This window comes from Lodderomyces beijingensis, assembly GCF_963989305.1.
Source record: "Lodderomyces beijingensis strain CBS 14171 genome assembly, chromosome: 7".
Taxonomy (NCBI): domain Eukaryota; kingdom Fungi; phylum Ascomycota; class Pichiomycetes; order Serinales; family Debaryomycetaceae; genus Lodderomyces; species Lodderomyces beijingensis.
In genome coordinates, this window is record NC_089976.1 from 81014 (window position 1) to 93334 (window position 12321).

At 45.4% G+C, this 12321-nt stretch overlaps 8 protein-coding genes across 8 annotated transcripts; 5 read left to right on the forward strand and 3 right to left on the reverse strand. All coding sequences in view use genetic code 12, as the record gives it.

Annotated features, from left to right (window-relative positions):
* Positions 1-1554: 1554 nt before the first annotated feature.
* Positions 1555-5679, forward strand: LODBEIA_P53420 (uncharacterized protein; the record flags this gene model as incomplete). The annotated part of the gene is made up of 1 exon (XM_066975664.1): positions 1555-5679. The coding sequence occupies one exon, from the start codon at positions 1555-1557 to the stop codon at positions 5677-5679; it is 4125 nt and encodes a 1374-aa protein (XP_066832280.1).
* A 92-nt stretch (positions 5680-5771) lies between these two features.
* LODBEIA_P53430 (uncharacterized protein) lies at positions 5772-6374 on the reverse strand (the record flags this gene model as incomplete). Its single annotated transcript, XM_066975665.1, has 1 exon — positions 5772-6374. The coding sequence occupies one exon, from the start codon at positions 6372-6374 to the stop codon at positions 5772-5774; it is 603 nt and encodes a 200-aa protein (XP_066832281.1).
* A 527-nt stretch (positions 6375-6901) lies between these two features.
* Positions 6902-7714, forward strand: LODBEIA_P53440 (uncharacterized protein; the record flags this gene model as incomplete). The annotated part of the gene is made up of 1 exon (XM_066975666.1): positions 6902-7714. One exon carries the CDS (start codon positions 6902-6904, stop codon positions 7712-7714), a length of 813 nt encoding a protein of 270 aa, XP_066832282.1.
* Positions 7715-7807: 93 nt separating this feature from the next.
* LODBEIA_P53450 (uncharacterized protein) lies at positions 7808-8162 on the reverse strand (the record flags this gene model as incomplete). The annotated part of the gene is made up of 2 exons (XM_066975667.1): positions 7808-8076; positions 8135-8162. 2 exons carry the CDS (start codon positions 8160-8162, stop codon positions 7808-7810), a joined length of 297 nt encoding a protein of 98 aa, XP_066832283.1.
* Positions 8163-8362: 200 nt separating this feature from the next.
* On the forward strand, positions 8363-9175 carry LODBEIA_P53460 (uncharacterized protein; the record flags this gene model as incomplete). Its single annotated transcript, XM_066975668.1, has 1 exon — positions 8363-9175. The coding sequence occupies one exon, from the start codon at positions 8363-8365 to the stop codon at positions 9173-9175; it is 813 nt and encodes a 270-aa protein (XP_066832284.1).
* A 449-nt stretch (positions 9176-9624) lies between these two features.
* On the forward strand, positions 9625-10275 carry LODBEIA_P53470 (uncharacterized protein; the record flags this gene model as incomplete). Its single annotated transcript, XM_066975669.1, has 1 exon — positions 9625-10275. One exon carries the CDS (start codon positions 9625-9627, stop codon positions 10273-10275), a length of 651 nt encoding a protein of 216 aa, XP_066832285.1.
* A 767-nt stretch (positions 10276-11042) lies between these two features.
* On the forward strand, positions 11043-11675 carry LODBEIA_P53480 (uncharacterized protein; the record flags this gene model as incomplete). Its single annotated transcript, XM_066975670.1, has 1 exon — positions 11043-11675. The coding sequence occupies one exon, from the start codon at positions 11043-11045 to the stop codon at positions 11673-11675; it is 633 nt and encodes a 210-aa protein (XP_066832286.1).
* Positions 11676-11819: 144 nt separating this feature from the next.
* LODBEIA_P53490 (uncharacterized protein) lies at positions 11820-12266 on the reverse strand (the record flags this gene model as incomplete). Its single annotated transcript, XM_066975671.1, has 1 exon — positions 11820-12266. One exon carries the CDS (start codon positions 12264-12266, stop codon positions 11820-11822), a length of 447 nt encoding a protein of 148 aa, XP_066832287.1.
* Positions 12267-12321: the final 55 nt, after the last annotated feature.

Genomic DNA, 12321 nt, shown 5'->3' on the forward strand with positions numbered 1-12321 from the left:
GAAGGACTGGTCCCTATTATTTTGTAAACTACTCCCCAAGCCAAGACTCGAACCTGGACATTGACATGGACTGGCTCCAATTTTCTGATAGAGCCCACCGTACTGTGTGCAGAGAAGAGATTGCAAAAAAGAAACCAACAGTGCAACGCGCGGCTTCAAACAAAATAAGGCATCGCGAGATCCATGCGCAAATGCCGTTAGATTCTGCAGATCTCGCTCTACAAGTTATGTTCATCGACAAGAACGCCTAGCAAAACGATTGGCGAGACCTAGATCGGCGTCTATTCCCTTTTCCCAGAAAATCTCTAGAGAGTCGATGTTCTTGCTCCGATCAAAGCAACAGAAGGGGGGGATTCTCTTTCTCAAGCGCGAGGCAAGGAGATAGTCAACTACCTCAGCCTAAAACTCATCCACAACCGTTTACTTCAACCCCATCAGTTGGAACCTGGCGGTGAGAGTGTAGTGAAGTGGCGTGGCGTTTCTGGAGGCGGGATGCTGTGGTGGCTGTTGTTGTTGTTGTTGTTGTTGTTGTTGTTGTGGGAGTCCCAATTCCGTAATGTCGCGTTTGTTTTTGTTTTTGGTTGTGGAACATTTGAGGTTTAGATCCAGCTGCCTTGAGGAGACGGTGGTGGAAAGGGAAGCAGCAAAGAGGAGATGGCTCTACAGTTGCCAGTTTAGACTTACGACTGGTACCAGCAGTAGCACTAACCATGACTCTACGTTCAACTGGACAGCTGTGGGATCTTCCCAGCCCACTTAAAAAAAAAAAGAAAAATTTCGCAACCTCTCTTGTCAGTTCGAGAAACCTTTACTTGGGTGTAAAAAAAAAGGGAAAAACGTTTGCTTGATCTAGCCAGAGTGGAGTGGTATAAGTTTCACTCTTGCAACCACTGCCGCCTTCATAACTTGGACCTAAAACTCGTTAGTAACTCCTGCTTTGGCTGTTTTGGTTGTTGTTGTTGTGACTGGATCGAACCTCCTCCGGGCACGTGACAAAACACGAAAAAAAAATCCCGAGTTTTACAACAGAAATTATAACCACACCATAAACACGAGTTTCCTCTACAGACAACCACCTCTCGAGCCATCAGTACTGTTCCATCCACAACCTCGTCCGCTTGCAGTGATCCCAGGCAGTGGAAAAGTTTACTTAGTGCTGGTCCAGTCTCTTTTATCCCTGATTCATTGGCTCTTCTTACAACAAGCCCGCTCGAATTTCAATCAGGAACGAAGGGCTTGCAACCAACGGCATTCTTGCAACAACAATTGATCCTCAACCCACCCTCCTTCAATCAACTTGAAAAACAAAAAAACAGCAAACACAGCCGTTTAGATCCCTTTTATTGCGAGAGCTCATGGTCGTTTGAGTAAGTTTGAAAAAGAATTTTCCATTTCACAAGTTATTAGATCCCATTAACAAGCATTGATTAATTTGCCAAGGGGGCATTCTCCTTCTCCATCACCACCAAATTTCGATTCCCAATTGCATTCATTCGCTTCATTCGAACCAACTACTTTTTCTTTCCTTCATTTCTGCATCCACAAAATTGAACCATGGCAACGGCGACACAGCGAACCTCGGTTTCGCATCTCGATACCAGCTCGATCTGCTCTCACCAGCCGTCAACCAACGTCGACAAGGTGGTCCAATCAGTGACCAACGCAACAAAAAGATTATCTCAGATATCGACAAGTACCAACACCTCGTCGAAAAAGAGGAAATCGCAAAACAAAATCGGTCCTTGGAAACTAGGAAGAACCCTTGGCAGAGGCTCCACTGGTAGGGTGAGATTGGCTAAAAATGTCGAAACGGGCCAACTAGCAGCAGTGAAAATCGTACCGAAATCAAATTTCAAGAAATTGGAGAACCCAAAGTATAAACGGTACTCGAACGAACTAGAAGGCGATGATGAGGCAACGCAGAGACTCCCCTACGGCATCGAGCGAGAAATTATCATCATGAAATTAATCTCTCACCCCAACATCATGGGACTATACGATGTTTGGGAGAACAAAAATGATTTATATTTGATTCTAGAATACATTGAAGGCGGCGAGTTGTTTGACTATTTGATCAAAAAGGGCCGATTGCACGAATCTGAGGCCATCAACTACTTTAAACAAATCATCAATGGCATAAACTACTTGCATCAATTCAACATCTGCCATCGAGATTTGAAACCGGAAAACTTGTTGCTAGACTTTAACAAAAACATCAAAATTGCCGATTTCGGCATGGCTGCCCTTGAAATCAAGGAGAAATTATTGGAAACTTCCTGTGGCTCTCCTCATTATGCATCGCCCGAAATTGTGGCCGGAAAAAACTACCACGGAGCACCGTCTGACATCTGGTCCTGTGGAATCATCTTGTTTGCCTTGTTGACTGGCCACTTGCCATTTGATGACGAAAACATTCGCAAATTACTATTGAAAGTTCAAAGCGGCAAGTTCACCATGCCCCACGATTTGAGCTGGGAGGCCAAGGACTTGATTTCAAAAATGCTCAAGGTCAACCCATCGGACCGTATCGCCATCGAATCCATACTCAGCCATCCGCTTTTGACAAAATACCCAGACCCACAGGTCTCGTATGCAAACTCAACCACTTTGGACTTGCGCAGTGCCATTATCAAGCCAATTAGCTCCAATTTTGAAATCGACAAGGAGATTTTAAAAAACTTGTCAGTATTGTTTCACAACTGCGATGAAAAGACGATAATATCTAAATTGATGTCACCCAATCGATGCCCCGAGAAAATGTTCTACTATTTGCTCATGAAATATCGCAATGAGCATTTTCTGAAAAAGTCACATTCCGAGCAGTCTGGTTCAAGAGACCGGTCATTGCCTCGCTCTACTTCAATGGTGCAAACAACAATATACAATGATACCGGGGAGCCCATAGCCAAAACGAGATCAAGAGTGAAAAAATTGACCGAGTCGCCGTCGGTTTACTCAAACATTTCTGTAAACTCATCGAAAACACCATTGAGAAATATCACCAACAAGCAATCGAGACAATTTTCCGCGTCAAACTCGTTCAACAAGAATAGATCATCGTCCCACAACAGAAGCCGACTTCCATCCACCGTTTCGCTCAAGTCAAATTTATCCAAAATTCGAAGTGCATCATCTCCTACCCCGGCAAAGAATTATACTTTGGAAAAAACGCATAGTAATAATAATAATAATAGCAACCTTCAAAGACTAGCGAGACATCAACCTTCTTCTGGGTCAGGAGTACCATTAAACAAGAAAATAAGAAGCTCAGCTAACGATGCTAAAGAAGCACGCACTCCCAAAAGCAAAAATGGTGATCATTTCATCAATAGTTTGGATGATTTCGACGAAGAACAGGAAAAGGAAAACATTCCGACAAGAGAAACAGGCTCCACCACGACCTCCACCACCAACAGAAAAGAAGAAAGTGCTTTGGCACGGAAAGAGCGCGAGTTGGCCGAGAAAGTAAGGCAGAGGAATGAAGAACGAGAGCAGCGAATTCAAATGGAGGACCAGATCAAGAGAGAATTGGAGGAACAAAGGACACGTTTGGAAGAACGGAAAAGAAAAATTGCACTTGAAGAGCAAGAGCTTCTTGTCAGGCAAAACTTGCAAGAAAGACAGAAACTAGCCTTGGAAAAATTGAAAAAGAGAAACAGCGGAAATGATTTTGAAACGTTTCTCGAAAGGAATCGTCGTTCTGCTACAATTGAACCCGTGCCAATGCGGTCGCTGTTGGATCCGCGCCAATCTTCACTATCAAGAGCTAGCACGTTGAACACTCCTTCAAGAACAAGATACCACACGGTGCATAGTCCCCAGGTTAGCGAGAATACTTCAAAAGTGTTGCACAAGTTGGGCATTGAGGTTGCCCCGTCTCCAAGGAAATTTGATGCCAGTTTCAAAACGTCAAGCTCGAGGAACTTGTCTGGAGTCTTGAAAAACACAGCAAAGACAAAGGGACAAAATATGAAAACTTCAAGCTCTAGGCACTTGTTTGATTACTTGCACGCGTCTAAAGCCAACGATGCCATGTCAGTAGAGGAATTCAACGAGATTGAAAACCCACAGCCACTGCGCACTCTTTCAATGAGCTCATCTTTAAACAGAACGAGCCAGAGCACAGACCAGAGCACAGACCAAAGCACATACCACAGCACTGACAAGAGCACGCTTGTTGATATTGAAGTGGTTGACCAAACGGAAAATGCAACAACTCTGGAGGAAAACATGGATCAAACCACATCACTCATTCCAAACCCGAGATTCTCCCGCTTTTCCTTTGGCGGGCTATTAAAGTCCAGCACGACGACAAACGAGGTGGGTGATATAACCATTATGACTCAAACCATGCAGCACTCAAACACTGTTATTCGCAGGCCCCACAAATCGCACTCGAACTTTACCGGGTTGGGCATCCAGGTGCGCAACACGATCAATGAAGATGAAGACGAGGAGAAGGAGGAAGTGGAAGTGGAAGAAGAAGTAGAAGAAAAAAAAGAAAGTGATAAAAAACTTGTCGACACCCGTGGCGACTCCCCTTTGGAAGATGATCCCTCGGATGCAACAACCATAGAGTCCAGGTATTCATTTGTTGCGCTGGAGTTTTTGCATACTTCCAATAGCCAGCAACTGGAAACAAACTTATCCATAAACGTCATTAGCTCACCGCCAAGCCAACAACCAAGCAGAGTTGACTCTAAGGAAACGTTAATTAGACGCTCAAGTGACGATACCATTCAAGGAGAACACGTTCGCGACTCATTCGCAGCTCAAGTAAACAACGCAGATGACTATTATTCAATAGCCGAGCATTCCAAATCCAGTCTGATTCAGGAACCTCCACTTTTTGAGCTGCCTCTTTCGCCACCTCCTGCTGCTGCTGGACACTCTCCTGCCGGAGTCCAAGACGACAAAGGTGGCGCCTTGAAAGAGGCAAGACTTTCAACAGCAATCTTTAGCACCGCTTCCAACAAGAGTCCTCGCGTGCAGCTTCCACCCAATGATAATGATGGTGGTGGTAGTCCCGCTTCAGACACCATTGATGTAAAGAGACAAAGCACCTTGGGCTATCGAACTAGCATTATGAGGAACCCGATTGTGGATACACCACCGGAGCCCAAAGAAACATCCTTGTTTAGAAGATTGTCCAAAGCACCCAAAAGGTCTGCACCGCCAGCCCCAAACTCGGCACAGCCCATGCCTGGCCACTACCGGTTCTCGCGAACTTCCGGTGCTTCCAAGCCTCTTGAAAAGCAAGAGCCTACAAAGAGTAACTGGTTCAAGAAATTTTTTCAATCACTCACGTCTTCCAAACAACCACACTCTAAAAACAAAGTACCCATCTCCAACCGTTACATTGGCAAGGATATCAAAATTCTTGACTCGTCGCTCCGTTCAGCGCATCTCATCCGAGTCATCAAGGATCAAATGGAATTGAAAGAACTCGAGGGGTCTCTAACTAAAGTCAGCATTGATGAAGAGTTTGGGCTCATCACGGGCACGATTCCAAGCAAGTTTTCGCACGGCAGAAAATTGAAATTCAGAATGGAGATGATCGATTTGATCACTTCGAGTTCTTTGCACATAATGAAAGTCAAGGGCCCCGACAAAAGTTTCCAAAACTTTACCAAAGTCGTCTCCTACGTTATCAGAAAGGAAGAGCAAATTCAGAGCTAAATCAAGCTAGTCGGGAAAACGAGCTGTATAAAAATGTATACTAATTCATTGAAACATATATATATACATACATATATATATTATATGTCTATCTAATTTCTCAAGGCTCTCAACCTTTCAGCCAATCTATCCTCTTTCTCCTCACTAATGGACGTGCTAACGGGGGCCTGAATATCAACTTGAGCAGCATTCAACCCTTGCTTCATTTCAATGCCAGCCTCGTCAGCAACTTGGTTCAACAATTCATCAACTTGGTCCTGCGGGGTAGTCATGGCATTGACGTTATTCGTAGTAGTCTCATAGTAATTCGTAGCCGAGTCCAAATCCTCAAATTGAGTTTCGAATTTATCCATAACCAAGCTTATTCGTTCGAGATTCATCGTTTGCAACGCCTTGTCCATGCCCCGGATAACCTGGGTCATGTTGCCAGTGACGCTGCGCATCGTAACCGCGGTCTGCACGCGTGAAGCCACGGCATCGATCCGCGATGAAAGCCGGAGCAAGTTGACTCGCTCGTTGGACTTGCGAATGGCGTTCTGGGCATATAGTTGGGCAATGTCGTTGTTTCCTTGCAGCAAGGCCTTTTTAATCTTGGCCCGTTCTTGAGTCTCCTCCTTGGCTGCTTTCGTGGCCTGTCTGTTGAGTTGCTTTGCTGTGAATTTAAGCTGGAATAGAGATTGTTCTAAACCTGCCATGACTGAATAGTATGTGCAAAGGTGGGTGGGAGTTTTGCCGTCGGGCGGTGGGAGGTGGAAGCCAGAATCCGAGATAAGATCTGGTGTGTCTCGCCTTTTGTTGAAATCTGGTTCGTGCCAGCGTCGCGGGGAGGAGAAGAGAGGAAAGGCGGCAGCACTACGGCGGGAGAGAACCCGCTAAACAAGGTGAAGGAAGGTAGAGACATAGAGAGAGGCCTTGAAAGAGAAGAAGAAGAAGAATAGGTCTATTCCTCAAACCTTGCAGAGGCTTGAAACTGTAATGCTGTAATGGGACCACCTTATATTGTCGCCATGACGGTCACGTGCTGTGTGTCACGTGGAATGGTCACGTGAGGCGGTCACGTGAGGCCGTTACCCCACGTGACACTCCACTGTGAAAAATTGCAAATTTCCAGATCCAGTCATAAAGACATAGATACAGATACCGATATACCTATATATATCAGGAACTTTCTCCCCAGACAGCTTTGCCAATCAAGATCCAGCTCAGCTATTCCCTCCAGAAGATGTCGGCCCCATGCAACTGCAAACACGCAGAAGCAACAACCGCCGTTGACGGCTCATTGCAGGCACTCTCACCAGAGCTCCAGAAAGAATTCTCGGATCCATCCCACCCAGCCAACTTAATCTGTGAATTATGTAGGTTATTCTACGATAACAACTGGGTTACCGGTACAGGAGGAGGGATTTCCATACGTGACGTCGATGGAGCCGACCCCAACCTCGTCTACATTGCCCCCTCGGGAGTTCAAAAGGAACGAATCAGACCTTGGGAAATGTTCTTGGTGGAGCTCCCAGACGAAAAACTATTGCGTTCGCCCAATGATGTACCCGAGGAATTGACCAAGAAATACAAATACAAGCCAAGTGCGTGTACTCCTTTATTTATGAGCTGCTATACCATGAGAGATGCTGGCGCGTGCATCCATACTCATTCACAAAGCGCCGTGATGGTGACGCTTCTTTTCGAGAATCAGAAACAATTTGAAATCAGCCACATTGAGCAGATTAAAGCATTGCCCAAGTTGAAGTACAACGAGGACAGCGGCAAAGTGGAGAAAATCGGTAGTTTGGACTACTTTGACACCTTGGTGATTCCGATTATCGAAAATACTCCTCATGAAGAAGATTTGACTGACTCATTGCAGGAGGCAATTAGAAACTACCCTGGCACGTCGGCGGTGCTTGTAAGGAGACACGGAATCTACGTTTGGGGTGAAACCGTCTGGAAGGCCAAAGTTTATAACGAAGCCATTGATTATTTATTGGAGTTGGCGGTGAAGATGCATCAAGCCGGCGTTCCCTTGGTGAGAAGCTAAATTTCTGGAAACTAGATTTTGAGTAGAAACATCAATACCAAGAAGGCTTCAAAACTCAAGCTCTTTTTCTTTTTCTTTTTTTTTTTTTGCTTTTCATAGTGGATTATTGGTGCTTTTGAGTGGGTCTCCCTTGACTTTACTCCAATCGGGTGATTGGCTCTCATCGATTTCTCCAATGCACACAATTTCATTCCCTCGCATTATGTTGACACCACTCGGTATTTCCTCGTTCTCTTCTTTCTCACCCTGTTTGTAGATTATTCGTTCCACGGAGTTGCTGAGGACGATGTTTGTCGTTTTGTCGAACCCTTCCAAAATGCCTTCGAAATACCTCGCGTCGGTCGTGATGACGTTGATCTTTTCTAGAGCGCAAGTTAGTACATCTGCTTATATATTTCGGGCTTGTACATCCATACATACTTCCAATAAATGTCTTGAGATCTGACATCAGCTAGGTTGGTTGATGTTGTTGAAAGAAATTGCTGTGGGTTGGAGTGAGTAATCGAGTACGGTGGTTGATTTTTTTTTTTGCCAACCCTCCAACACATTTGATATTTGCTGCAAAAAAACCCCTTGATTTGACAAACCCATTCCACCAACCGGAACTGACGCTTTTTCCCCCTTTCTTTTCCTTATACAAAGATAGCAATGGGTATGACAAATGCTAATAAGGCTGCGGGCAAGTTGGACGACTGCGAGAGTGATGTTGAGCTGTTTTTTTCCTTGTTGCAAAGCAATCAAAGCTCAACTCAAGAAACACAACCACCGCAGCAGCAGCCTCCTCCTACATCTCAAAAAAACGATTTGAAGTCGGCAGCGTTGGTCCAACACGCGGCTAGACTTGAACTCGAGTCGATTACACTCAAGGAGACTCTAGATGTCGCCATTGAAGAATTTCGCAAGGCACCCGTTGCGGAAATCGGGAAGATTGCAAGCTCGACTGAAAAGCTCCAAAAGGAAGTGGCTGCCATTACAGCGGAGCATGAGAGGAGCCAAGCACTGCTCCCTTTGATTTTGGACGAGTGGAGGAAGTTCAAAGATGACGTCTCAGCAAAACTCGTAGAAGAATGCTCAAACACGCTTTTGCAACCGCTTTTGCAGCTGCTGACAGCATTGAAGGAAAATGTCAGCTTGTTGACAAAGAACGGCGAGGAAGGGCAGCAGATTTACGAAAAAGGATTGGAACTTCACAGGAATATTTTTGAAAACCAACAAGGCTTGGAGAAAACTGTGGGCGGTATAAGGAAGACTGTGGGCGGTATAAGCAAGACTGTGGGCGGTCTAGAGAAAACTGTGGGTGTTATGGAGAAAAGTGTGGGCGGTCTAGAGAAAAGTGTTGGTGATATAAAGAGATTCTTGCAGCTAGTGATACCACGGCTCATTAGCATCGAGAACGCGGTAGCTCAACAGAATGTGGAAGCTGAACCAGAACGAGGATTGAAGAAACGTAAACTAGTTTGAAAATGGCTAGGTGGTGGTCGTCGTCTCTCGACTGTAGCTTACGGGGCTCGAAATCTACCAGAAGAGTCCCTCCGCGCCATGTCACGTCACGTCCCTGAATTCCTAGTCACGTGCAGCAGAATAGCTTCAAGTCCAACTTCGCGGAGGAGAAGAGGCGGATAAAGGGATAACAAAGAGGGTAAAAAAGGGGACATGACCACCCATCAACAGCTAGTCAGATTACCAGTGAGAGGCAGTGAATGTGTGTTGGTGTTCTGGAGTTTTAACTCCCCATTCCTTGCATCAACTCCGAGGACGCTGTTTGGAAAATCTGGAAAATCTGAAAAAAAAAAAGAGAATCAAAAACATCCGAAACATTCCGAAACATATATATACATACACGACACAACGCCAAATACTATCACTCCCACATTCACATCCCCCCCCCCCCCCCCCCCCACAAAAAAATAATGAGCTATCACGCCGAAAGCGAAGAACCAGAGAGCTTGGAGCTGCCGCAAGCATACGCTATTGTCGACGATGCAGAACTCCTTGCGGCACAGGAAGCAGCCGAGGCAGCAGCAGCAGCACAGCAGAATCAACCGTTTGACGTGTTTAACAACGTGCAAGCAGGTCTAAAAGGCCATCATAGAGAAAACGTAATGAAATATTGGCAAGACACGATAAATTCCATTGAGAATGACAACCACGAGTTCAAAACACACCAACTACCATTAGCTAGAATCAAAAAAGTGATGAAGACGGACCAAGACGTCAAGATGATCAGTGCCGAGGCACCAATACTATTTGCCAAAGGCTGTGATATATTCATCACTGAACTAACCATGAGAGCATGGATCCATGCTGAGGAAAACAAGCGGAGGACGTTGCAAAAGTCCGATATAGCTGCCGCATTGACAAAGAGCGATATGTTTGATTTTCTCATTGATGTTGTTCCTCGAGAAGAAGAGAAACCGAAAAAGTCCCAGTCGCAGTCGTTGCGGAATCATTATCAAGAGGACGCAATGGTTCTGCACCAGCAACAACAGCAACAACAACAACAACAACAACAATCACAGCAGATGCAGATGCATCTGCAGCAGAATCATGAACCGAATTAACTAAGCAGAAAACTAAGCAAAAAACTAAGCAAAAACTAAGCAAAAACTAAGCAAAAACAAAAGTGGTCTCAATATCCCTAGTGGAGGAAAAAAGAAAAAAGCATGTATATAATCCCATGTAAATTGCGTATCGTGTTTTTTCCCCTGTGTTTTTGAATGCTATCGTCGGTGTTTTCAACGGAGTCCGCCCCTTCTGGAAAGACGAGTCGAGGAACCCCCCACGAATTGATTCAATTTTATCCCTAAAGAAGACCGCGGCCAACACTGGAACCTGTCAACATGTGTCAAGTCCGATGACGTTATAAAGTGGCGTTAACCTGTCTCCCTCCAGTGGAACTCTCCTCCCCCCATGTGTCTTGGTTGCTCTCTGTCTCTTTGTCTTTGTCTTTTTAGTGAGCGCTTACTTCCGCGAGAGTTTCCACCGCTATCAATTTTCCAATAGAGGATCCACACCCGCTTTTCCCCCCATTCCGGCTACAGCCCACGGCACGCCCCCCCTGGCCGTTTGCCCCTGCTGCTCGCTCTCCTTCCTCCTTTCTCTTACTTCAAAACTCTCAATTGCTGTATAAATTGCAATTGGCTCTCCCAGCACCCCTTTTCTCCAACCAAGGCTCTTTTTTTCAAAACTGATGTTGAGAAACTCGTCGAGAATTCTTACTACATCAGGTTTATATAGATCCGTTCTTCCACCAATCAGGAGAAATCTCGCTTGCATCCACAGCGCTTGCTTCAGAAACTGCGTAAGAAGGCCTTACTTTGTACAACAGATGACTTTGATTACTATTTCCCAGTCCTTGGACGAGGCCTACACCAAGAACGAGATTGTTCCTGACGTGGTTGACGAGTTTGACACCCAGGGATTGTTATCGATTGAGTATGGTCCTACCGAGTTGGTCACTTTGGGCAACACCTTGACTGTGGCTGGCACGCAGCATGTGCCCAAAATCCAGTTTACTTTGAACTCGCCCTCCGAGGACGGCAAGATTGAGAGCATCAACAAAGGTGACAAGTTTATCTTGGTGTTCACCGACCCGGATGCTCCTTCGAGAACCGACCACAAGTGGTCGGAGTATTTGCACTGGTTGGTCACGGACATTGAGTTCCCCGAGGCCAAGACCGAAAGCGGCGAGCCCGAAATTAGTCATTTCATCGATGCGAAGCAAGGAAGAGAATTGCTTCCCTACGTTGGACCCGGACCTCCACCAAAAACCGGCAAGCACAGATATGTCTTTTTGTTGTTCAAACAAGACGCCAAGGACAGCCTCAAAGCCCCTACTGATAGAAAGAACTGGGGCACCGACACCCCCGGCTCTGGTGTGAGAGACTGGATCAAGAAGGAGGCCCCCGGCTCCAAATTGTTGGCTGTCAACTTTTACTACGCTCAAAACGAAGACAACTAGATCATCCAAGTGGTTTTTTTTTTTTTACAAATAAGTAACAATTTCTTGATATATCGATATATATATCAGCATATATGTATATATATATGTATAAATATATACATGCAAGTACAATATTGAATGGCTCTCTCCCTTTTTTTTGGGCTATATGTGTTTTGCAACTCGACTGTAGTCCTTGGGACTCATTACTAGACCTTTACCCTTTCTAGCACCTCGGTATATAGTCTCAATGATATCAATGAGCTCCTGCTTGTCGTAGATGGGGAAATTGAGCTTATTATTGTTCCCCGTGCCGAAATCACAGAGCATATGCTTGTTCCTGTAGAAAAACATGAGCGTGTAAGGCTCCCGCTTATTCTGATCTAGCTCATACATCTGGTTGAAGTCTGGAACCTTGTCCAAATTGACCAAGTAAATCACTCCAAAATTCTTAATCTTCTCCAGGATCGAATAGAGCAACTCGTCTAGAACCATGCATTCCAGCTCTTCTTCGCGGCCAAACCGTATAACCACGACCCGGTCGTCCTCCGATAATATCGCCTGATCAACGTGCCAGCCGGTTTTTAGGTGGGGTAGAAACACGGAGCCCATGGCCGTTCACAACAGGGGATAAGATATGATGAGATGATGCTTGCTGGATGCGAAA